The 26974-nt window shown below is 40.1% G+C and overlaps 1 protein-coding gene across 1 annotated transcript in view; it reads left to right on the top strand.

Moving 5' to 3' along the window:
• Positions 1-26974, top strand: part of LOC105554076 (putative selection and upkeep of intraepithelial T-cells protein 1 homolog) — a 224565-nt gene that overhangs the window by 9309 nt on the left and 188282 nt on the right. The window contains exons 4-7 of the mRNA XM_012000343.1: positions 670-1017; positions 2621-2902; positions 5848-5962; positions 8053-8156. Coding sequence (XP_011855733.1) covers positions 670-1017; positions 2621-2902; positions 5848-5962; positions 8053-8156 — 849 coding nt within the window. The remainder of the gene's footprint in view (positions 1-669; positions 1018-2620; positions 2903-5847; positions 5963-8052; positions 8157-26974) is intronic.

The following is a 26974-nucleotide window of genomic DNA, read 5'->3' as shown; positions in this document are numbered from 1 at the left end:
ATTCATTATAGTTAAAATGGAGTAAATTTTAAGAACTGCCTGAAAGTATGTTTAGAGTAAATGAAACAATAGAATGAAGAGGAGCAATTATTATACTGGTGGTAGTAATTTTTTTTTATTTTAACAGAAATGGAAACCATTTTTCATATTTCCTTTTTTTTTTTTTTTTTTTGAGACAGAGTCTCACTCTGTCGCCCAGGCTGGAGTGCCATGGCGAGATCTCAGCTCACTGCAACTTCTGCCTCCTGAGTTCAAGCGATTCTCCTGCCTCAGCCTCCTGAGTAGCTCGAATTAAAGGCCTGTGCCACCAAGCCTGACTAATTTTTGTATTTTTTAGTAGAGATGGGTTTCACCATGTTGGTCATGCTGGTCTTGAACTCCTGACCTCTTGATCCGCCTGCCTCGGCCTCCCAAAGTGCTGGGATTACAGGCGTGAGCCACTGCGCCTGACCCATATTCCTTAAAGGAAATAATTTCATGAATTTCCATTCAAACAAAGTGCAAAGTAAAGGTGTTTTCAAGGAAAAGGGAAACAAAAGAATTTACTCTTAATAAAGTGTGTGTGTGTGGGGGGGTGGGTGTGTCTATATGTATGTGTGATATAATAATTCAAATGAAAATTTTGTCTCAGTCCACCTCTCACCCTTTGGTTGCTGTCTCCCTTCCCAGAGCAATTCACAGTGAATAGCTTAGAGAAGCCAGTCTTGGCTGCACTGGGTGGGAATGTTGAGCTCAGTTGCCAGCTGTCTCCACCACAAAGCGCAGAACACATGGAGATACGCTGGTTCCGGAGTCACTACACACGACCTGTTTACCTGTATAAGGAGGGTAAAGACCTGTACGGAGAAACTATCTCCAAGTATGTGGAGCGGACAAAGCTCCTGAAAGAAGCCATTGGAGAAGGTAAAGTGACCCTCAGGATCCTTAATATCAGTGCTGATGATGACGGGCAGTACCACTGCTTCTTCAAAGATGGAGATGTCTTTGAAGAGGCCATCGCAGAAGTGAAGGTCACAGGTAAGGATGGATCCCTGTGAGTTTTCTATGCATCCAAGATTCTCAACCCGTATGAGGCTGAGTATTAGGAAAATTCTCACTATTTCTACTTTTCTCTTTTATGGTCTGGTTAACAAGGTCAAATTCATGAGTTTAGTGTTTGAATTGAAAGGAGTGGAGGATCAAGAATGAGAATTATGTCTGTGCAGACATCAAAACTATCAGTAAATACTGTCTGCTTTTTTACGTCTACATATATTGTTAGATGGCTAAAAAATTAACAGAATCCTTTTAAAATTCGTTATAATCCTTCTAGCTATTTCTGGCATCACTTTAGTAAAACTTGACTTTTGAAAGTACCTGAATCTTTACAATAGACTCCTTAATGGTAATTCTTATTCTGATTTCTCCCTGAATCAATTCACTGATTACCTAGTTACAGATTCACTTTTCTAAATATGTTTCAAAAAGCCTTCACCCACTATCTTCAAAATTCTACAATATATATACTGTATAGGTGCTGTTTGCAAGTACAAAGCATTTAAGCAAATCACCTCACACTTGAAGTATTCTGAATGACAGAGAAATGGAGGGGAGATGGAGGACTTGAAGCAAACCAAGGGCTTCACAAATGTGAGGACACATGTGGAGGGATACAGGGCACTCACACTTAACATCTTTACTGGATATTATGTGACACTCAATTCTATAGTCTACAGCTGAGCTATCCAATATGATATATATTAGCCACATGTGGCCATTTAAATTCATATGAAAATTAAATAAAATTAAGCATTCAGTTTTTCAGTCTCAATGGCCACATTTCAGGTGTTTAGTCATCTCATGTGGCAAGCAGCTACTGTATTAGAGGGCACACATATTTCCATTATTGCAGAAAATTTTATTAGACAGAGCTACTCTAGAGTCACTGTTTAAATCTCTGTTCATTCTTTCTTTGCCCACATATTAGGCAAGACTTATGTCCCAGGTAAATCCTGAAAATTTCTTTTTTCTTATCTATTTTCTCTAAAGCCTTATCTATTTTCTCTAAAGTGGTATGTATCATATTTTGAAAACACTAATGTATTACGTATTTTTAAGTAAAACATATTGCATGTAAAAATACCTATTGTATGCAAAATACATAAAAGTTAAAGTTTTAATTAAAGTTGCAAATGTGCATTTATAATGTTGTTTATTATTTGTAATTTGTTATGGTGGCTCAGAAGTGGCTAATAGTGAAGATAAAAGAAAAAACATTAAGCCATAAGTTCTATGAGGACTGAGATCTTGATTTTTTTGTATATCATAATCCAAGGACCTAGTCGAGTTATGTGAATTTAGTTAATAGCCCACATTTTGAGTGAAAGAATAAATGAAAAAACAGGCATTTTCTCACCTCACTTACTTTGGACTATGTTGTTAATATGCTTATCACAACACTTCAGTATGGCTTATCCCTGTTCCTTTTTGAATGGCTTGTCATGACAATCAGCCCCATAGAGTTTAGCTATCAATATCTAAGGACACAGGGATGAAAGGGGGCAGGAAGTCTTTTCCCCTCTGTTCTCTGTTTTCTTCTCTTCCCCTAAATATAGTTTCTCCCTTTTTGTTTTCCAACTAGCTACAAGTTTAGAAATACAAATTCTTATTCATCCTCCGAATACCAAAGGTCTTTTAGTGGAGTGTAATTCAGAAGGTTGGTTCCCACAGCCTCAAATGGAATGGAGAGATAGCAGAGGAGAGATCATTCCACCTTCATCAAAATCCCATTCACAGGATGGAAACAAATTGTTCAACATGAAGATGAGCCTTCTCCTTAGTGATAGCTCCCATGGCAACATCACTTGCTACCTTCGAAATCCTGTAACTGGTCAAGAGGAAAGGACAAGCATTGTCTTATCAGGTGCGATCTGAGTGTTTGTTCTTCAAATGATGGCCATTGCCATAAAATTTGTAAATTAAAGAGGAAAAAATCATATGCATACTTTCTTCCCTTGGTTTCCAAGACATTACTTTCTCTTGGTTTTATTAATTGTCTTCTTGCTTGTTTTCTTTCTTGTTCTTTTTGTTACAGTCTTTTTCTTTTCTCTCTGTCTTCTTGCTATTCAGGTTCCCAGGACATAGTTTTTGTTTTGTTTTTTAACTTCTATTTTAAGTTTAGGGGTACATGTTGAGGTTTGTTATATAGGTACACTTATGCCATGGAGGTTTGTCATACAGATTATTTTGTCACCCAAGTATTAAGCCTAGTGCCCATTAATTATTTTTCTTGTTCTCTCGCTCTTCCGACCCTCCACTCTCCAACAGGCCCCAGTGTGTGTTGTTCCCCTGTACGTGTCCCTGTGTTCTTATCATTTAGCTCCCACTCATAAGTGAGAACATGTAATATTTGGTTTTCTGTTTCCCAGATTTAGTTTTTTGAGCCTTTCCTCTGATGTGAGTTCATTCTGTCTCAAGACTTTGAATACCATCAATGTGACTATGGCTCCTCCAATAGTATTTCCTGCCCAGACCTCTCTCCAAACTCTGTTTTCATCTTCGAACTCAACATCTCAACATAGAAGTCTAATAAATATCCTGAACCAAACACATCATAAAATTAACTCCTGATTACCTGCCAATTTGCTTAATTAATGTCTTTCCAGTCACACTTTTTGTTTTTTTGAGACAGAGTCTCACTCTGTCACCCAGGCTGGAGTGCAATGGCACGATCTCGGCTCACTGCAACCTCAACTTCCTGGGTTCAAGCGATTCTCCTGCCTCAGCATCCTGACTAGCTGGGATTACAGGTGTGTGCCACCACGCCTGGCTCATTTTTGTATTTTTATTAGAGATGGGGTTTCACGATTTTGATCAGGCTGGTCTCCAACTCCTGACCTCGTGATCAGTCCCCCTCAGCCTCCCAAAGTGCAGGGATTACAGGTATGAGCCACCATGCCTGACCAGACCAATCACACCTTATATTTTCAGTTTCTCAGAACAAAATTATTGAATTCATCCTTGACACTAATTTTTCTCTCATATTCTGCATCACATCTAATAAGAAATATTGTTAGCTCTACCTTTAAAATATACCCAGCATATCATCACTTCTCACCAACTTACTACTGCTATCCAAGTCTGAGACACCATCACCCATGGTCTGAACTTTGGTAATAGCATCCTAAATGTCCTCTTATTTCTACTCTTGTCTACTATGCTACATCCTCATCATATAAATAGGAACCCTCTGTTCAAGACCCTGCAATTTCTCCCCTTCGTTTTTCACAGTAAAATGCCCTTCAATGTCCTGCATTATCTCTGTGCCCATTACCTATCTGACCTCATATCCTAACACCCTCCTTTGTCCATTCTACTCTAGTCACACAGACCTCCTTTCTGTTCCCAAACCTGCCAGACATGCTCCTGCCTTGGAGGCTTAGCTCTAGTTGGTCCCTCTTCCTAGAATGCTTTAACTTCCCCTCTGTCCTTCCAGTCTCTGCTCAATTCAACTTCCCTAATAAAGAGTAATTTGACAAACCAGCTTGAAAAAAAATGCCACCTGCCCCCAAATTACTTGATTCTTTCTCTCCTTACCTTACTTAATTTTTCTTTTTTCCATATTATTTTCACCATTTAGCCCAGCATACAACTAATTTATTATGTTTATTGTCACTTATCTGTCTCCCTCTAAAACCTGAAAATAGAAATCTTTGTTGGTTTTATACACTGATACACTCCAAGTGCTTCAAATATTGCACAGCACATAGCAGGAATGCAATAAATAATTGATACTTAAATGACTGAAATACAGTGTCTTGTAAACTGTCAAGTAAATATGAATGTGCTAGTGTTTGTGTATGTCTATGAAATTAATGTGAGAGCCACATGCTGAGAGGGATATTATCACTTACAGGAATGACTCCCCTAACAATTTTAGCAATTTACTACATTCAAACATTTTTGCATTTATTTTCTCGTTTGATTTTCCAGAAAAAAAGCTTCATATTATGGTTGTGTCAGAAACAGCAATACAAACAGTTACAGGGGATAAAGGAGGACTAAACTACATACCTTCCTTCCCCCCAGTTCATAGCAGGATATATATGAATAAAACAAAGAAAGGAAAAGTAAGGGCCAGGGGAGGTCCTGCTGATTTATTTACAACTTTAGTGAAAAATGTTTTTTAAAAGTATATGCACTTAAAAAATGATGATTTAAAAGAATTATAATGAGCACAAACTTTGAACATGAGTTACAGTCCTGGGAATAGAGACATCTCAGGGAGATTTTATCTCTATTCACTAAATGTCAGAAAGCACGGAAGAGGCCAGGCGCCATGGCTCGTGCCTGTAATCCCAGCACTTTGAAAGGTCTAGCGGGTAGAATACCTAGAGCTCAGGAGTTTGAAACCAGCCTAGGCAATGTAGCAAGACTTTGTCTCTACGAGAAATTAAAAAGTAAAAAAATTAGTTGGGCATGATGGCATGTGCCTGTAGTCTCAGATACTCAGGAGGCTGATGTGAGAGGATCATTTGAGCCAGGGAGGTTGAGGATGCAATGAGCAGTGATTGCAACACTGCAATCCAGCTTTGGCGATATAGTGAGATTCTGTCACAAACAAACAAAAAACATGGACAGCAGCCTTCACTCACCTTTGCTCCATCTTCAAACTAACTCACATTCAGCTCTGCCCTACTCCAGATCCTATCCCATTTTTCATGTGTTCAATTATAATTCCCAAATTGGACTTGGTTTATATTCAAAGGTGATAGGTATTAAATAGAAACATGCTTTGGATGAATCATCATTTCTAGTTTGGTGGGTTCAAGTTTCCTAAGTGGTAAGATTTGTGACTCCCTATTTCAGATAAACTATTTCCATGGGATTCTGTCTGGATACTGATTCTGGTTGCAATCTTGGCTGTTCTGCTATTCTTCATTATGATGCCCAGTGTTGAGCTACAGCAAAGAGAGCAACGTAAGTTGGCTTAAAGGATGAGAGATGCTAATGGGGGTGGGGAAGCTAAAGCTGCATGACCCATAATTCTCAGGTCTGTCTGTCTCAGGAAGTTCTGAACTCTGGGGTGTATGTTATACATATGCTCTCCACCCATTCCTTGATCCTATGTACTGTTCCCTTTTGCTGCTGGAGCTGTTGACAATGCTGTTATCTGAAAGTATGACATTTTTGTATCTCAACCAAGTTGAAACCCATTTTCATTATGGTGACAGATTTTCAAACAGCCTGGGAAAGCTTTTTAGCATTTAACACCTAACAAAATTTACACATATTTCTCACTTGAATTCTTAAAGGGGCCAATGACCCTTCAGGGCATAAAATAAAGTTTTAACTGCACAGCATCAGGAAAATATACCACATAGGGAGAGTTACACTAGCTGCAACACCAGGTGGTTTACTTTTCCTGAAACAAAATGTTTTCATTCATTGTCAACTATGGTGTTGGGGGCGGGGATTGGGGGAACTTGTGCGATAAGCAAGAAAATTTAATTTAAGAAGCTTCAGACTCTCAGATCTCTTCTGGCAGAGCTCTGTGTTTGAAGAGTAGAGTCTCCTGAGGTCTCCTCCTGCTTTTCACCAGGTCCCCGGTCCTTCTCCCACCATGGGTAGTTCTGCTGTCAGTGAAGGATTTGGGTCTTGGTCCTGCTGCACGTCTCTCCACTTCTTGGATTTTCCCTTTACATTTCCAGCTGCTCTTCTGGCCTGAACTCTGTTATCTGACCCTCAGAACTGCCATTTTCCACCACTGTGGTTGGGGAAGACACCACTCCACCAGAAAGCCACCAGTTCCCAACATTCACCCGTGCTAGCTGCTGTTCTGCAAAATAAACTCTGTTGTAGCTTCTATCGGCTTATTTACACTATCCAAGTTTTTAGAGATTTGTTTTTCCTAATGTTCCTACTTCAATACATCTTTTAATGCTTGTCTTTATTTAATACTGACCTGCTTCTGTGTATCTTACAGTTTATTGAACATTTTAAGGTCATATGTGTAACAACTGACATTTCCCAGATAGCTCTTCAGCGATTAGTAGTCAGGAGCATCTCTAAATTGACCTTTGCCAAACTGAGTGTGCCCGGTTATTCAACTGTTTCTCATGGGCATAATTTGAGTTTCTGAAAATCTCTTCAACTTTATTTAAAAGGTGTTGGTGAATCAGTTGGAATAAATCATTTTTAAGGATGCAGAATTAGTTTTATAATAGCAATTATTACATCATCATTAGAGGCTAACATTTGTTGTATTTTTACTACTGAAAAACTCCACACCAACAGATACACAGAAATTAGTGCATTTAACTTCCATAATACACTTTGAATTAAATTTTATTATGCCTCCAATTTCTACATTATGAAAATAAACACACCAAAGTTAACTATTGCACCTAAAATCACACAGCTTGTAATTGTAGGAAACAAGATCGATTATAAGCCACATGGACACTGTATTCCATATTTTAACCACTAAGTTCCAGTGTGCCTATAACACTCCAGTGGTGGAATGGCATCACCTGTGGTAGTAAGCACCACATCATAGGCTATTTTATGGACAGACTAGATAGCCAAGTGATGTTGCTGTTACATGTGCTAAAGAAGATTTTTAATATTATTTTGTTGAAAACACTTTTACTCATGAGATTCGTATATCCAAAGCTCATATGATCTTTTAGGCAGTTCACAGGTCTCCAGAACTATTGGACTCCCAGCCTCTTTCAAGCCCAGGTAAAATGATAACAATCGGAGCGTAACTCTATCTAGTGCTCTAATGAAGCCCATTTATTGACGTTCTAGATGGAGAGAAAGAAGGATTTGTGTTCCTCCAGACCTGTTTAGCCTCAACCCAAACCTGTCCCATCCTAGAAACAGCCATTCTTCTTGTCTCTGTCACCCACAGCTCTCTGATCTTTAGACCTAAGCCTTATCCCAAATCTAAATGAATTCAGGGGGGTGGCATCAAAACATACCTCTTGATTTCTTGACACATTGTGCCCCAATATAAAGTGCCTCCACACCAATAACTAATAATTACAATATCTCTTCTTCTTCAGGTAGGTGCTGTGACTGGAATTCTCCCTGCCTGATAGGCATTGGGATAGTTTTCTCTTCAATGTGTGTAATCATTGGACTCACTATCACTTTGCATCACAGAAACAGAGGTACGTGGATTAAAAGGATGGGAACTTGCTGAAAGTGTCTCCTTTTCTAAATGCCCATTCTCTGGCAAGATATTTAGCCAAAGGGCAATGATACTTGTTTGAACTACTGGAACACTACGTACTTGGACCTCATGTCCTGGGATTTGGAATCCAGCCCCCTAAAGTTTGTGAGCTTAATGCTACAAACTTCTGATACTTCTGCCCCTAGGAAAAGAAAATATTTCTTTTAGTTGATAGCTTTATTTTTGTCAAATATCGGACATCACAGGATCAAATAAATTATGCTGATTTTTACCATACTTTTAGTCCAGAAGGGATAATAATTCAGTATATCGTAAACGTTTTAGGTCATAGGTATTTTTTTCAGATATCCAATGTAAATCAAAAGACACTCTTCTCAAAATTATTCACATGTTGACACACAGTTTGCTAAATTTCATGGTCTGCATCGACACCTGAAACTGATTCTTTTCCTTTTTGGTAAAATGGAAACGGTAGTTTTGAAAATGTTGTGATAGCTGAACTCAACATCGTTGACATGTGCCCTCAGCTTTATCTTTGAAGTCCCTATGGAAATGACATATGCAAGGCAATAATCAGTCAGTCATTCTTCTTCATAAGCTGGAGCTATAGCCAAAAATCACAAGTTATAAAGTAGGGCTGGACTCTTCAGAGGATTTTTTTCAATAATTTTCTCCTGTGAAATGAAGACACAAATGACCTTAAACCAAATTAAAGTTAAAGTGTTTTTTGTATTTTACTCCAAAAATGTCCATACCTCAGTCAGTGAATAATAACTGTAGACTAAATAGCACATCCACTTTTGCCAGAAGAAAAGGAGCAAAGTGATTTGATATTAGTTAATATATATTACATGCTTATTACGTGTGCTAAGAATTTTATACAGATTAGTATATTCAATCTTTAGTGAAAGAGATGTTACAGGTGACAAATTCTGGTACAGAAGGAAGCTAAATATCTTATCCAAGATGACTTAGCTAAATAATGGCAGAGCCAGGATCCCAACTCAGGCACTTACATGCCTTCACCGTGTGTTTCAAAAATATTAGTATACTGTTTTAAGGGAAAACAGAAAGGAAAAAATATTGTAAATGCATCATGAAATTGAGAGGTAATGTATTCTAGATTCAAGTCATCGTCAATATATGTTTTAAAGATATTTTCTTCCACTCTGTGGGATACATTCTCCCACAAAGTATTTTCAAAAACAGAAAATTTTATTATTTATTTTGGTAAAATCTACATAACATAAAATGTACTGTTTTAACCATTTTTAAGTGTACAGTTTGGACGCATTGAGTACATTCACGTTGTGCACCCGTCACCACAATTCATCTGAGCTTTTTCATCTTCCCAAACTGAAATTCTGTACACACCAAACAATAATTCCCTATTTGCCCCTCTGTCAAAGACCTGGCAACCCACATTCTACTTTTGGTCTCTATGATTTTCAGTACTCAAAGTTCCTCATGTAAGTGGAATTATAGAAATATTTGTCTTTTTATAACAGACTTGTTTCACTTAGCATAATGTCCTCAATGCTCATCCATACTATAGCACATTGAAGAATTCCATTCCTTTTTAGACTAATATTCCATTTTATGAATATAGCACATTTTGCTTCTCCATTCATCCATCAATTGGCATTTGTGTTGCTTCCATATCTTAGCTATTGTGTATAATCCTACTATAAATAGGAGTGTACAAGTATCTCCTCAAGCCCTTCCTTTTAATTCCTTTTGGGTATATACCCAAAGTGGAACAGATGGATCATATGGTAATCCTATTTTTATTTTTTTGAGGAACCACCATATGGTTTTCCCCAGTGACTGTACCCTTTTACATTCCTACTAAAAGTGCATGAGGGTTTTAATTTTGTTACATATTTGCCAGCACTTGCATGTATGTATGTATGTGTATATATATTATATTGTATAGAGATAATCTATTTATGAGATATATATACACACATACATTATCCAAATACTTCCATTTGTATATATACTATACATATATATGTATATATATACACACACACATACACACACACATTATATTGTATGTGTACATTGTGTGTGTATATATAAACATACACTACATTGTTATTAATCCTACTCTGCAGTTGAGCACTAGAACTTACACCTTTTGTTTAATGGTATGTGCATGCCCATTAAGCTATCTCTCTTAATTCCCCCTCATATCCCCTCATCCCAGCCTCTAGTATCTATCATTCTTCTTTCTGTGTTTATGAGTAAGCTTTTTCAGCTCCCACGTATGAGGGAGAACATGCAATATTTGTCTTTCTCTGCCTGAGTTATTTCACTTAACATAATAACCTCCCGTTCCATATAACTTTCTGCAAATGACATGATTTTCTTCTTAATTGGCAAATGCTATTCCATTGTGTGTATGTACCACATTTTCTTTATCCATTCATCCACTGATGAACACTTAGGTTGATTGTGTATCTTTGCTATTGTGAATTGTGATGCAATAAATATACAAGAGTAGGTATTCCTGTGATATACTGATTTCTATGCTTTTGTATAGATACCAAGTAGTGAGGTTGATGAATTTATTTTTAGTTTTTTGAAAAATCTCCATACTGTTTTCTACAATGGTTCTACTACTTTACATTCCCACCAACAGAGTATGAGTTCTGTTTTCTCCACGTCCTTATCATCAACTGTTATTTATTTTATTTTACTTTTTAATAGTAGTCATTTTAAATTGTGTAAGATGATATCTTATTGTGGTTTTTATTTGTATTTTCTTGATGATTAGTGATGTTGAGCATTACTGATGAATGACAAATAAATGGAAAGACATCTCATTCTCACAGACTAGAAGAATTAATCCTGTTAAAATGACCATACTGCCCAAAGCAATGTATGAATTTGGTGCAATTCCTATCAAAATACCATTAACGTTTTTCACAAAAATGGAAGAAATAATTCTAAATTTGCGTGAAACTAAAAAAGAGCCAGCATAGCTAAAGCAATTGTGAGCAAAACAAACAAAACTGGAGGTATCACACTGCCTGACTTGAAAATGTATTACAAGAGTATAATAATCAAAACAGCATGGTATTGGAATAAAAATATACACATTGACCAATGGAACAGAATAGAAAAACTCAGAAGGGAGTCTACTTATGTACAGACAACTGATTTTTGACAAAAGCACTAAGAATATACACTGGCAAAAGGACACTCTCTTAAAAACCAAATAGCAATATGCAGAAGAATGAAACTGGACATTATCTCTTAACATGTTCACAAATCAACTGAAGGTGAAATTAAAGACATAAATGTAAGACCTTAAATTATAAAAATTCTGAAAGAAAACACAGGGGAACTACTTGACAACAATAGTCTAAGCAAATATTTTATGACTTTGACCTCAAAAGCACAGACAACTAAAATAGAAATAGGCAAATGGGAATATATTAAACTAAAAATCTCCCATGCCACAAAATAAATAATCAACAGAAGAAAGAACCTGTTAAGTGGGAGAAAATATTTGCCAACTATTCATCCAACAAGAGACTAATCCAGGATATACAAGAAACTGAAGCAACACATCAATTTTATTATTATTATTTCACTAAAAGGTGGGAAAAGTCATGGCTAGACAATTCTCTTTTCTTTCCCCCAGGTTAAATTTTATGTTAGATTTGGGAGTACATGTAAAGGTTTCTTACATGAATAAACACGTATCACAGGGGTTTATTGTACATATATCATCATCCAGATATGAATGCCAGTACCTAATATCTTTTCTGCTCCTCTTCTTCCTCCCACCCTCCACACTCAAGTAGACCCCAGTATCTGTTGTTTTCTTCTTTGTGTTCATAAGCTCTTACCACATAGCTCCCAATTTATAAACAAAAACATGTGGTATTTGATTTTCTGTTCCTCCATTAGTTTACTAAGGATAATGGCCTCAAGTTCAATTCATGTTCCTGCAAAGGTCATAATCTCATTCATTTTTATGGCTGCACAGTATTCCATGTTGTATATGTATGACATTTTCTTTATCCAATCTGTCATTGATGGACATTTAGGTTAATTCCATGTTTTTCCTATTGTGAATGTGCAGAGACACATTCCTCTGCATGTGTCTTTATGGTAGAGTGATTTATATTCCTCTGGGTATACACCCAGTAATGGGATTTCTGAGTCTAACGGTAGTTCTTTTTTTTTTAGCTCTTTAAGGAATCACCATACTGCTTTCCACAATGCTTGAACTAATTTACATTCCCGTCACTCCCACCAACAGTGTGTAAATGTTCCCTTTTCTCCACAACCTTGCCAGCATCTATTATTTTTTGGCTTTTTTATTATACCCATTCTCTGGCTGGTGTGAGATGATATCTCATTGTGACTTTGACTTGCATTTCTCTAAAAACTTAGTGATATTGAGCCTTTTTTTCATATGCTTGTTAGCTACATGTATGCTTCTTTTGAGAAGTAATGTCCTTTCCCACTTTTTAATTGAGCTGTTTGTTTTTCTCTTGTAAATTTGTTTAAGTTCCTTACAGATACTGGATAGTAGACCTTTGTCAGATGCATGGTTTGCAAATATTTTTTTTCATTCTGTAAGTTGTCTTTTCACTCTGTTGGTAGTTTCTTTTGCTGTGCGGGAGCTCCTAAGTTTAACTAAATCCTACTTGCCAGTTATTGCTTTTGTTGCAATTGCTTTTGGTGTCTTTGTCATGAAATCTTTGCCTTCTCCAGTGTCCAGGATGGTAGTGCCTAGGTTGTCTTCTGTGGTTTTTATAATTTTTAGTTTTACATTTAAGTCTTTAATCTATCTTAAGTTGATGTTTGTATATGACATAAAGAAGGGGTCCAGCTTCAATCTTCTGCATATGGCTAGCCAGTTATTCTAGCACCATTTACTGAATAGGATTCTTTTCCTCATTGCTTGTTTTTATCAGTTTTGTTGAAGATCGGATGATCATAGATGTGTAGCATTATTTCTGGGCTATATTTCTGTTCTATTGGTCTATGTACCTGATTTTATAGCAGTACTATGTTGTTTTGATTACTGTAGCCTTATAGTATAGTTTGATGTCAGGTAATATAATGCCTCCAGTTTTGTTCTTGTTACTTAGGATTGCCTGTGCCAATTGGGCTTTTTTCTGTTCCATATGGATTAAAAAATATTTCGTTCTTGCTCTGTGAAGAATAATGATGGTGTTTTGATGGAAATTGCATTGAATCTATAAATTGCATGGGGCAGTATAGCTATTTTAATGTTATTGATTCTTCCTATCTATGAGCATGGGATTTTAAAAATTTGTGTCTTCTCTGATTTCTCTGAGCATTTTTTGTTTTTTGGTTTTTTTTTTTTTTTTTTGTATTTCTCATTGTAGAAATCTTTCACCCCCCTGGTTAGCTGTATTTCTAAGTACTTTATTCTTTTTGTGGCAATTGTGAATGGGATTGCTTTTCTGATTTGGCTCTTGGTTTGGCCGTTGTTGGTGTAGAGGAATGCTAGTGATTGTTGTACATTCATTTCATATCCTGTAACTTTGTTGAAGTTGTTTTTCAGCTGAAAAAGCTTTTGGGCCAAGATTGTGGGGTTTTCTAGATATAGAATCATGTCATCTGCAAACTTCCTCTCTTTCTATATGGATGTGCTTTAGTTATTTCTCTTGCCTGATTGCTCTGGCTGGGACTTCCAATACCATGCTGAACAGAAATAGTGAGAAAGAGCATCCTTACTTGTGCCAGTTTTCAAGGGGAATGTTTCTAGCTTTTGCTTATTCAGTATAATATTGGCTGTGGATTTGTCATAGATGGCTCTTATTATTTTGAGGTATACTTCTTCAATACCTAGTTTATTGAGAGTTTTTAAAATGATGTGTTGAATTTTACTGAAAGCCTTTTCTACATCTGTTGAGACAATCATGTGGTTTTTGTCTTTAGTTCTGTTTATGTGATAAATCACATTTATTGATTTGTGTATGTTGAAACAATATTACATTCCAGGAGAAAAGCCTACTTGATCATGGTGGATAAGCTTTTTGATGTGCGCTATATCTGATTTGAAGTATTTTCTTGAGGATTTTTGACTCAATGTTATGGAAGGGTATTGGCCTGATCTGTTTTGTTGTTGTTGTGTCTCTGTCAGGTTTTAGTATCAAGATGATGCTGTCATTATAAAATGAGTTGGGGAGAGATCCCTCCTCCTCAAGTTTTGGAATTGTTTCTGTAGGAATCCTGCCAAGTCTTTTTTGTACAGATGGTAGAATTTGCTTGTGAATTCATCAGGCCCTGAGCTGTTTTGGGTTGGTAAGCTATTTATTACTGATTCAATTCTGGAGTTTGTTATTGGTCTGTTCAGGGAATCAATTTCTTTCTAGCTAAGTCTTGAGTGGGTGTATGTGTCCAGAAATTTATTCATCTCTTCTAGGTTTTCTAGTTTGTAGAGGTGTTCATAGTAATTTCTGATGGTTGTTTTTATTTCTGTGGGGTCGGTAGTAACATTCCTTTAATCATTTTTAATTGTATTTATTTGGGTCTTCTCTATTTTCTTTATTACTCTAGATGGTTGTGGCCTACTTTGTTACTTTAAAAAAAAAACTTCTAATTTATTGATATTTAGAATGTTTTTTGGGTTTCAATTTGCTTCAGTTCAGCTCTGATTTTTGTGATTTCTCATCTTCTGCTGGCTTTGGGATTGATTTGCTCTCGCTTCTCTAATCCTTTCAGTTGTAAAGTTAAGTCGTCAATTTTATATCCCTCTAACTTTTTGATGTGGGCATTTAGTGCTATGAATTTCCCTCTGAACACTGCCTTAGCTGTGTCCCAGAGATTCTGGTATGTTATATCTCTTTTCTCATTCTTTCTGCTTGATTTCTTAATTTCATTATTTACCCAAAAGTTATTCAGGAGCATTTTATTTAATTTCTATGTAATTGCATCATTTTGAGCAATTTTCATTATCCTGACTTCTATTTCTATTGTGTTGTAGTCTGAGACTGTTTTTGGTATAATTTTTTTTTCTACATTTGTTGAGGACTGTTTTATGTCCAATTATTGGTGAGTTTTAGAGCATGTGCCATTTGCTGATGAGAAAAATATATATTCTGCTGTTTTTGAAGGGAGAATTTTGTAAAGGTCCATCAGATCCATTTGGTTCAATGTTGAGTTTAGGTCCTGAATATCCTTGTTAATTTTCTGCCTTGATGATCTAATACTTCAGTGAACTATTGGAGTCTCCCACTATTATTGTGTGGCAGCCTATGTCTTTTTTTTTTTAAGTCTGTTAGAACTTTTAAGTCTGTTAGAATTCTATTTCTGCCATCCCAGCCAGTTCAGCCTGGTGGAGGACTCTTGATGGAGACCTGGTGTGGTCATTTGGAGGGCATAAAACACTCTGGACATTTGAGTTACTGGAGTTCTTGTGTTGGTTCTTTCTCACTCTGTGTGTGGGTGTTCCTTTGACTGCAATGTAGATTGAGTAGAGTCAACAGACTTCTTTTCTGGATGTTTTCCCTTGACCAGGGCTATATGCAGGGTTTTTATTTGAAGCTGACTTATTGCCCCTTGTTTCAGAGCAGGAGAATGTTAGTCAAGTATTTTTGATGTTGAAACTTTAGGGTGTGATCCAACAGGTGGCACTTGGGTTTACTGGTCAGCTGGTAGACTCTTTCTTGGCTGTGTGGCTCCCCCATGTTTATTCACAGTTGTAGCCACGTTTTCTGTCAATGCTCTGAAAATATGGTTTCCTCTCATCACTGATGGCTGGCTGTAGATCATAACTTGCAACTCCTGGACTGCCCACTGCAACTCTGGGGGTGATCTCAATGTGTATGTTCCTTCCCCAACTTGGAGGCAGCAGAGGAAGGATTCTTAGTGGTTGCAGCCAAGAGTTGTTTGCTTGTCTCCTGGGGGCTCCACTACAGAGAAATCCAGGTTAGCAAGTGTTCAGTGCAATCAGCCCAGGATGGAGGGTCTGTGCTGTGAACCCAAGACAGGGGTTCCCTGTCTGGTGACGAGCAGTGGGGAGTGTGTGGGACCCATGAGAGACTGGCCTCTCCTTGGGTCGACTGCTGCTTGTTGGTAGTGTGGATAAGCACTTAAGTTCTTTGATCCTTTGTTAGTGTAATGGTAGCAAGGGCAGTTTCTCTGCAGCAGCAATGGCAGAGACACTTCCAGTTGCCCTTGGAGGCTCTGTCTAGGGAGTTGTCAAGTTGTTACTGGCTTAATATCTCGGTGGGGAGTGGCTGGAAGTTCAGGCCTGGAGGACCTGCCCAGTGAGCAGATATGGGAGCAGGCACTTATGTAACATTCTGGCCACTTTTTCATAGGGCTACTGCAGTATGCTTGTGGCCCATTCCAGTGTCTTGTAACCTCAGATCTTCCAGTGCCTGGAGGTATCACCAGTAAAGGCTGGTGACCTGTCCCTCCTGCTGGGAGCTCCTTCTTAGGGAGGTGCAATGCCACTACCAGTCGCTGGTTGGAATTCCAAGCCAGTGGGTCTTATCTTGTGAGGTGCCATGGAAATGGGGCCTGGAGTCTTCATTTCTGAGTCCCCTGGATTCAGCCTCTTTCCTAGGGTTGTGTTCAGGGATCTAACCTCCCACTTTACTGGAGCTACAACTACTTGTGTGGGAATGTCCACATATCTAAGGTTCCAGGGTTTCCACACATGCCTGCGTGGTTGCTCTGCCAAAATTCCATATGATGCTGTCTGTCAGACAGAAAGCCTTGGTGGAGTGGATTCACCAGATCTCCTGACCTGAGGGTTGCAGAGATACATGGGAGAAGCATGGTTTCCCAGGGTCACACACTCACAGTTCTCTAGGCAGGGGAGGTTCCCATGGCTCTGTGTTGCTCCTGGGTGGGCTGTTTTCCTGTCTTGTTTTTCTTCATTCTCTGTGGATCATATTGCTTCCTTGATTAGTCCCAGTGTGTGTGCCTGGATGTTTCAGTTAAAGGTGTTGTATTTAACGATTCCTTCATTCCTCTCCAGAACCATGCACACTAGCTACTTCTAGTCTGCCATCTTGGCCCCTCATTTGGATGATTCACAAAAGAAGACACACTAATATGATTTTTCATTGTAATTTTGGCCATTGAGGGTCTCTTAAAATTTCATCTGAATTTTAGAATGGGTTTTTTTATTTTGGCGAAAAAGTTCCATTGCATTTTGATAGGGGTTGCATTAAATCTATAGATCAAAGAAATAGAGAAAATAAAAGGAGTACAGAGTTCTGGCCTTTTAAATTGCCTGAATGTCACCTCAGGTAGAACAGGTCTGCTCAGGTCTTGCAACAGCAGAGGAGATGCAACAACAATGGTTCCCCTTTCTGTATCTGCACCTTTTTGATCAGAAGCAGCAATGAGTGATCAGATAACACATCGCCAATATTTAGAGGAAAAAGTTATTTTTGTCCCCCGTGGCTGTTGCAATCTTTGTGCAGGCTGCTCCAGGAGCACATGCACAACTGTCTGCTATGGGGCTAGGGGTAGGGAATGTGTGGTTGCTACTGTGCTAAAAGCTGAAATTGACTGCAGTTAACTACAGTTTAGCATCCAACCCTTCCCTGCCGTAGTTGCAAACTTTCAATAGACTCCAGAGATTCAAAAGTTATGTCAGACAGATTCTGCTGGTGTAATTGTTATTTACATGAGAAGGCAGATTGTCGGTTCCTTCTACTCTATCATCTTTCCAGAATGTCCTATATTGCCTTTTAAAATGTTCTTTACACTACAGTCAGAATAAGCCTCTATGTGTCTATAGGATCTTGACAATTTGTTCAAAATACTTCAATGAACTCTATTTATCACTTCTTAAGCTGGTTTTCAAATCCCTAAATGGTCTGATCCTGATTATTTCTTACTTATACATTGGATAAATAGTTCTGGCCATAAATTTTTTGAAAATAAAAACCTTAGACAAATTAAACAGAGTTTAATTGAGTAAAGAATATTTAATCAGACAGCCTTCTAAACCATAATAGGTTCAGAGATATTCCAGTGCTGCTGTTACTGGTGGATGGTATTGACTATGGTCATTCAGGTTCTTGACGTGTTGAACAAGGAATTGGACAAAACACAGAAACAAAGCAATGAAAGAACAATGTCGTGCATGCACAGATTTACTGAAGCAAAAGTACACGCCATGGAATGGAGTGAGAGCAGACTTGAGGAAGAGGCTCAAGAGCCCCACTTGCAATGTTCCTTGGTTTTTTGTTTTGTTTTGTTTTGTTTTGAGACAGAGTCTCACTCTGTTGCCCAGGCTAGAGTGCAGTGGCATGAACTTTGCTCACTGCAAGCTCAGCTTCCCGGGTGCACGCCATTCTCCTGCCTCAGCCTCCTGAGTAGCTGGGACTACAGGTGCCCACCACCTCGCCTGGTTAATTTTTTCTATTTTTTAGTAGAGACGGGGTTTCATCATGTGAGCCAGGATGGTCTTGATCTCCTGACCTCGTGATCCACCCGCCTCAGCCTCCCAAAGTTCTGGGATTACAGGTGTGAGCCACTGCACCTGGCTGGGTCTTTATTAAGCTAGAAGAATTTGGTAACACCCCTAGGTACCTTTTAGAGGCTTCTATTGATTACACCTTATGCAAATGAAGGATTGTTCTATAGCCAATCAGAGGCTGAAATGGGGGCTTAGCCCATGGTCAGTAAAAGGCTGAAATTTTTCTTCTGGTTTAATTCAAGGAAGTCAGCCATGGGTTTGCCTTAGGCTCCCTGTCTCCAGACCTTATTCTATCACATTTCCCCCTAAGAGATGTGAGCTCCATACATCTTTATGGGAGGCAGAGTTAACCCCACATCAAGTGGGGGTTATTTTCTGCCTCCCTTGTTGCTTCATAAAGTGGTTTTGCTATGAGCCCCAGATTTTGAACCTATATCATAGTCTTTATACATCAAAGAAAAAGTTCTAAAACCAACTCAAACTACTGATTCAATTGACTCACCATGGAAGCAAACAATGCTCAAATATTTCCCCTCTCATCCACTTCTCCAAAAAAAATACACAATGTACTGTTTCTGTTTAGATCTTATAAAAATAAGTCTTGGGCAACCCCCTTTAGGTCCCCTTCCTTTGTGTGGGAGCTCTGTTTTCACTCTATTAAATCTTGCAACTGCACTCTTCTGGTCCGTGTCTGTTACGGCTCGAGCCGAGCTTTCACTCGCCATCCACCACTGCTGTTTGCTGGCATCGCAGACCTGCCGCTGACTTCCATTCCTCCAGATCTGGCAAGGTGTCCACTGTGCTCCTGATCCAGCAAGGTGCCCATTGCCACTCCCCATCAGGCTAAAGACTTGCCATTGTTCCTGCATAGCTAAGTGTCCAGGTTCATACTAATGGAGCTGAACAGTAGTCACTGGGTTCCACGGTTCTCTTCCATGACCCACGGCTTCTAAGACAGCTATAACATTCACCGCATGGCCCAAGATTCCATTCCTTGGAATCCGTGAGGCCAAGAACCCTAGGTCAGAGAACACGAGGCTTGCCACCACCTGAAAGTGGCCCGCCACCATCTTGGAACTGGCCTGCCACCATCTTGGGAGCTCTTGGAGCAAGGACCCCCCGGTAACATTTTTGGCAACCATGAAGGGGTCTCCAAAGTGGTCAGTAATATTGGACCACTTTCACTTGCTATTCTGTCTTATCCTTCCTTAGAATTGGAGGAAAATACCAAGCACCTGTCAGCCAGTTAAAAATGATTAGCATGGCCGCCGGACTTAAGACTCAGGTGTGAGGCTATCTGGGGAAGGGCTTTCTAACAACCCCCAACCCTTCTGGGTTGGGGAAGTTGGTCTGCCTGGAGCCAGTTCCCACTTTCAATTTTGTTGGGGAAGCCGAGGGCCAACTAGAAGCAACAAGCTGTCCTCCTGAACTCCTGGCATTAGCTGGTTGAGATCATGGTGCAGCCAGGAGTCTCTACTCAACAGTCACCTATGCGTGCTCCCCTACCTTTCCTTCTGACCCATACCTCCTGGGTCCTGACCATGACCTTCTTAAAAGTGTAGCCACAAAATTCTCCTTACCTCTGAATCTACATCCTCTGATCCCTGCCTCCTAGGTACTAATGGTTCAGATTTTCATTTCCTCTAGCAAGTTGTATCTCCAAAGGGATCTAAGGAAGCTCTATGCTGCATCTTTAGGTATCTAGGCTATAAACCCAGGGAGTCTTACCTCTGGTGTCCCTCCTGATTTAGGTATACAGCTCTCGACATAGGCAGTTATGTGGGACCCGTTCCCCACCATCCTTGCCAGGGCCCCGTTTGTAATGGCTAAGAGAAGGGGAGAGAGAGAGAGGGAGAGAAAGGGGAGAGAGAGAGAGGGAGAGAAAGGGGAGAGGGAGAGAGACAGAGGTGAGAGAGAGAGAGATGGAGGAGAGAGAGACACAGATGGAGGGGAGAGAGAGAGGAGAGAGAGAGAGGAGAAAGATGGAGGAGAGAGAGAGAGACGGAGGAGAGAGAGAAAGAGGGAGTCAAAGAGAAAAAGAAAGTGAAAGATAGAAATAGTAAAAAACAAAACAAAACAAACAAAAAAACCATTGTGTCCTATTCCTTTAAAAGCCAGGGTAAATTTAAAACCTATAATTGATAATTGAAGGTCTTCTCCGTGACCCTATAACACTCCAATACTACCTTGTCATTGTAAACAAGGGCGTAGCTTGAAAACATTGAGACCACTGACAACCCATAGCTTTCCTATCAAAAATCCTTAACCCAGTAACCCGCGGATGCATTCAATCTGTAGCGGAAACTGCTTCGCTAACAAAAGAAAGTAGAAAGGCAACTTTTGAAAAGAAACCAGGCACATTCCTCCATATATCTCCCAACTTCCTGAGCCCAGCACAAACACAACTCACCATATATCACTCTCAACTTCCTGAGCCCAGCACAAACACATTCCTCCATATCTCTCCCAACTTTAGAAAAACACCACCTGGGAAATCTCTGATAAGGGCACAGCGGGAACCAATAAAAAATGCTAAATGTATAATGCTAACCAATTGTAATGTTGTAACCAAAAGAATTCCCTTGTTCCCCTGTAACTTTACATATCCTGTTTACATCGGGCTATAAAAAGCAAGCACTCGCATTGTTCGGGGCCCTCTTGTATGCTGTAGAATGGAGGGACCAAGTTCGAACTTGCAGTAAAAGATCCTTGCCGCTTGGCTTTGACTCTGGACTCTGGTGGTCTTCTTTGGGGAACAAACAGTCTGGGTATAACAGAGGGACCAAGTTCGAACTTGCAGTAAAAGATCCTTGCCGCTTGGCTTTGACTCTGGACTCTGGTGGTCTTCTTTGGGGAACAAACGGTCTGGGTATAACACTTTTAGAGGAAACCTCATTGTGAGCACACCTCATCAGTTCAGAATTATTGTAAGTCAAAAAAACAAAAAAGTAGCTTACTAACTCAAAAATCTTAAAGTATGGGGCTATTGTTAGAAAAAGGTAATTTAACACTAACCACTGATAATTCCCTAGGGGATTTAAATCTTAGTTACCATACAAAGGTCCAACCAGACCTAGAAGGAACTCCCTTCAAGACAGGGCAATAGATGGTTCCTCCCAGGTGATTGAGGAAAAAACCACAAGGGGTATTCAGTAATTGATAGAGAGACTCTTGTGGAAGCAGAGTTAGAAAAATTGCCTAATAATTGGTCTCCTCAAATGTGCAAGCTGTTTGCACTCAGCTAAGCCTTAAAGTACTTACAGAATCAAAAAAGACTATCTCAATCCTGACTGAAAATGTTACCTATACCCTCTCTGAAATGAATTTGCATAAGAACTATTGTTTATGGGAATGCATCTTGATGGGGCAGCTGGGTTGTTATGAAATACTCAGGAACCCAGCCCAGCTCTAGGACTCACCCCTGAGCATAAATGCAATGTCGGACATGCTGGTAAAGGACCACTAGAATCCAGCAGCCCAGACCCCTTTCTTTGTGGTCAAGAAAGGCAGGAAAACAGGTGCAGGACTGCTGCATTGGTGAGCATAACTAATCCGATAAGCAGAGGTCTATGGGTGGTTACACACTCTGGAAAGGAATAAGCATTAGGACCATAGAGGACGCCCTGTGACTAATGCTCATTGGAAAATGACTAGGGGTGCTGGCATCCCTACATTCCTTTTTCAGATGGGAAACGTTCCCCCCAAGGCAAAAACGCCCCTAAGATGTATTCTGGAGAATTGTGACCAATTTGACCCTCAGACACTAAGAAAAAAACGACTTATATTCTTCTGCAGTACCACCTGGCCACAATATATTCTTCAAGGGGGAGAAACCTGGCCCCCTGAGGGAAGTATAAATTATAACACCATCTTACAGCTAGACCTCTTTTGTAGAAAAGAAGGCAAACGGAGTGAGGTGCCATATGTACAAACTTTCTTTTCATTAACAGACAATTCTCAGTTATGTAAAAAGTGTGATTTATGCCCTACAGGAAGCCCTCAGAGTCTACCTCCCTACCCCAGAGTCCCCCAGACTCCTTCCCCAACTAATAAGGACCCCCCTTCAACCCAAACGGTCCAAAAGGAGATAGACAACAGGGTAAACAATGAACCAGAGAGTGCCAATATTCCCCAATTATGCCCCCTCCAAGCAGTGGGAGGAGGAGAATTCGGCCCAGCCAGAGTGCATGTACCTTTTTCTCTCTCAGACATAAAGCAAATTACAATAGACCTAGGTAAACTCTCAGATAACCCTGATGGCTGTATTGATGTTGTACAAGGGTTAGGACAATCCTTTGATCTGACATGGAGAGATATAATGATACTGCTAAATCAGACACTAACCCCAAATGAGAGAAGTGCTGCCATAACTGCAGCCTGAGTTTGGTGATCTCCGGTATCTCAGTCAGGTCAATGATAGGATGAAAACAGAGGAAAGAGAACGATTCCCCACAGGCCAGCAGGCAGTTCCCATTGCAGACCCTCACTGGGACACAGAATCAGAACATGGAGATTGGTGCTGCAGACATTTGCTAACTGGCATGTTAGAAGGACTAAGGAAAAGTAGGAAGAAGCCTATTAATTATTTAATAATGTCCACTATAACACAGGGAAAGGAAGAAAATCCTACTGCCTTTCTGGAGAGACTAAGGGAGGCATTGAGGAAGCATACCTCCCTGTCATGTGACTCCACTGATAGCCAACTAACCTTAAAGGATCAGTTTATCACTCAGTCAGCTGCAGACATTAGAAAAAAAAAACTTCAGAAGTCTGCCTTAGGCCCAGAGCAAAACTTAGAAACCCTATTGAACTTGGCAACCTTGGTTATTTATAATATAGAATCAGGAGGAGCAGACGGAATGGGACAAATGGGATTAAAAAAAGGCCACCGCTTTAGTCATGGCCCTCAGGCAAGTGGACTTTGGAGGCTCTGGAACAGGGAAAGGCTGGGCAAATCGAATGCCTAATAGGGCTTGCTTCCAGTGCAGCATACAAGGACACTTTAAAAAAGATTGTCCGAATAGAAATAAGCCGCCCCCTCATCCGTGCCCCTTTTGTCAAAGGAGTCACTGGAAGGCCCACTGCTCCAGGGGATGAAGGTCCTCTGAGTTGGAAGACACTAACCAGATGATCCAGCAGCAGGACTGAGGGTGCCTGGGGCAAGCACCAGCCTATGCCATCACCCTCCCAGAGCCCCAGGCATGGTTGACCATTGAGGACCAGGAGGTTAACTGTCTCCTGGACACTGGCATGGCCTTCTCAGTCTTACTCTCCCATCCCGGACAACTGTCCTCCAGATCTGTCACTATCCGAGGGTCCTAGGACAGCCAGTCACTAGATACTTCTCCCAGTCACTAAGTTGTGACTGGGGAACTTTACTTTTTTCACATGCTTTTCTAATTATGCCTGAAAGCCCCACTCCCTTGTTAGGGAGAGACATTCTAGCAAAAGCAGGGGCCATTATACACCTAAACATAAGAGAAGGAACACCCGTTTGTTGTCCCCTGCTTGAGGAAGGAATTAATCCTGAAGTCTGGGCAACAGAAGGACAATATGGACGAGCAAAGAATGGCCATCCTGTTCAAGTTAAACTAAGGGATTCCACCTCCTTTCCCTACCAAAGGCAGTACCCCTTAGACCCGAGGCCCAACAAGGACTCCAAAAGATTGTTAAGAGCCTAAAAGCACAAGGCCTAGTAAAACCATGCAATAGCCCTGGCAATACTCCAATTATAGGAGTACAGAAACCCAATGGACACTGGAGGTTAGTGCAAGATCTCAGGATTATCAATGAGGCCATTGTCCCTCTATACCCAGCTGTACCTAACCCTTATACTCTGCTTTCCCAAATACCAGAGGAAGCAGAGTAGTTTACAGTCCTGGAGCTTAAGGATGCCTTTTTCTTCATCCCTGTAGATCCTGACTCTCAATTCTTGTTTGCCTTTGAAGATCCTTCGAACCCAACGTCTCAACTCACCTGGACTGTTTTACCCTAAGGGTTCAGGGATGGCCCCCATCTATTTGGCCAGGCATTAGCCCAAGACTTGAGCCAGTTCTTATACCTGGACACTCTTGTCCTTCAGTACATGTATGATTTGCTTTTAGCTGCCCATTCAGAAACCTTGTGCCATCAAGCCACCCAAGCGCTCTTAATTTCCTCACCACCTGTGGCTACAGGTTTCCAAACCAAAGGCTCAGCTCTGCTCACAGCAGGTTAAATACTTAGGGCTAAATTATCCAAAGGCACCAGAGCCCTCAGTGAGGAATGTATCCAGCCTATACTGGCTTATCCTCATCCCAAAACTCTAAAGCAACAAAGAGGTTTCCTTGGCATAACAGGTTTCTGCTGAATATGGATTCCCAGGTACAGTGAAATAGCCAGACCATTATATACACTAATTAAGGAAACTCAGAAAGCCAATACCCATTTAGTAAGATGGACACCTGAAGCAGAAGCAGCTTTCCAGGCCCTAAAGAAGGCCCTAACCCAAGCCCCAGTGTTAAGCTTGCCAAGAGGGCAAGACTTTATATGTCACAAAAAAAAAACAGGAAAAATCACAAAAAAACCAGGAACCTTTTAGAGGTTCCCTTGACTGATCCTGACCTCGACTTGTATGTTGAAGGAAGTTCCTTTGTAGAAAAAGGACTGGGAAAAGTAGAGTATAGAGTGGTCAGTGATAACGGAATACTTGAAAGTAATCCCCTCACTCCAGGAACTAGTGCTTAGCTGGCCGAACTAATAGCCCTCACTCGGGCACTAGAATTAGGAGAAGAAGAAAGGGTAAATATATATACAGACTCTAAGTATGATTACCTGGTCCTCCATGCTCATGCAGCAATATGGAGAGAAAGGGAATTCCTAACTTCCAAGGGAACACCTATCAAACATCAGGAAGTCATTAGGAGATTATTATTGGCTGTACAGAAACCTAAAGGGGTGGCAGTCTTACAGTGCTGGGGTCATCGGAAAGGAAAGGAAAGGGAAATAGAAGGGACCGGCCAAGCGGATATTGAAGTCAGAAGAGCCACAAGGCAGGACCCTCCACTAGAAATGCTTATACAAGAACCCCTAGTGGGGAGTAATCCCCTCTGGGAAACCAACCCCCAGTACTCAGCAGAAGAAATAGAATAAGGAACCTCACAAGGACATACTTTCCTCCCCTTCAGATGGCTAGTCACCAAAGAAAGAAAAATATTTTTGCCTGCAGCTAACCAATGGAAATTACTTAAAACCCTTCACCAAACCTTCCACTTAGGCATTGATAGCACCCATCAGATGGCCAAATTATTATTTACTGGACCAGGCCTTTTCAAAACTATCAAGCAGATAGTCAGGGGCTGTGAAGTGTGCCAAAGAAATAATGCCCTGTGCTGCAGGCCATACATTTCAGTCCCTGTATCTTTAATCTTGTTAAGTTTGTCTCTTCCAAAATCGAAGCAGTAAAAGTACAAATCATTCTTCAAATGGAGCCCCAGATGTAGTTCATGACTAAGAGCTACCGCGGACCCCTGGACCAGCCTGTTAGCCCAAGCTCCGATGTTAATGACATCAAAGGCACCCCTCCTGAGGAAATGTCAACTGCACAACCCCTACTACACCCCAGTTCAGCAGGAAACAGAGTGGTCATTGGTCAGCCTCCCCAACAGCACTTGGGTTTTCCTGTTGAGATGGGGGTCTGAGAGACACGACTAGCTGGATTTCCTAGGTCAACTAAAAATCCCTAAGCTTAGCTGGCAAGGTGACCGCATCCATCTTTAAACAAGGGGCTTGCAACTTAGCTCACACCTGACCAATCAGAGCACTCATTAAAGTGCTAACTTGGCAAAAACAGGAGGTAAAGAAATAACCAATCATCTATCACCTGAGAGCACAGTGGGAGGGACAATGATCAGCATATTAACCCAGCCATTCAAGCCAGCAACAGCAACCCCCTTTGGATCCCCTCCCTTTGCATAGGAGCTCTGTTTTCACTCTATTAAATCTTACAATTGCAAAAAAAAAAAAAAAAGAAAAGAAAAAGAAAAGTCTTTAATATTGTAGCCCTCTAAATCATCAGAGGCAAGCCAAACCAACCAAATTCCAAATGGCTGGTGGGCTCCATCAATTCTTGCACACCCAACAAAGGTAGCCTAGGAATTCCAGGTAAATAGAACAAATAATGACTTGCTAGAAATCACAGGAAATGAAATAACTATTCAGAGAACCAAATAAAAGCCTTCCATCAGAAACTAACATATATATATATATTATATATATAATATATATATATGCATACACAATCAAAACCCAAAAGAACAAACAGCAAGCAAATGAAAATTAGAAGCAAAAACAAATAAACAGGAAACCAATCTTCA

This window comes from Mandrillus leucophaeus, unplaced genomic scaffold, assembly GCF_000951045.1.
Source record: "Mandrillus leucophaeus isolate KB7577 unplaced genomic scaffold, Mleu.le_1.0 Scaffold626, whole genome shotgun sequence".
Lineage (NCBI taxonomy): Eukaryota > Metazoa > Chordata > Mammalia > Primates > Cercopithecidae > Mandrillus > Mandrillus leucophaeus.
This window is presented reverse-complemented; position numbering and strand designations above follow the sequence as displayed.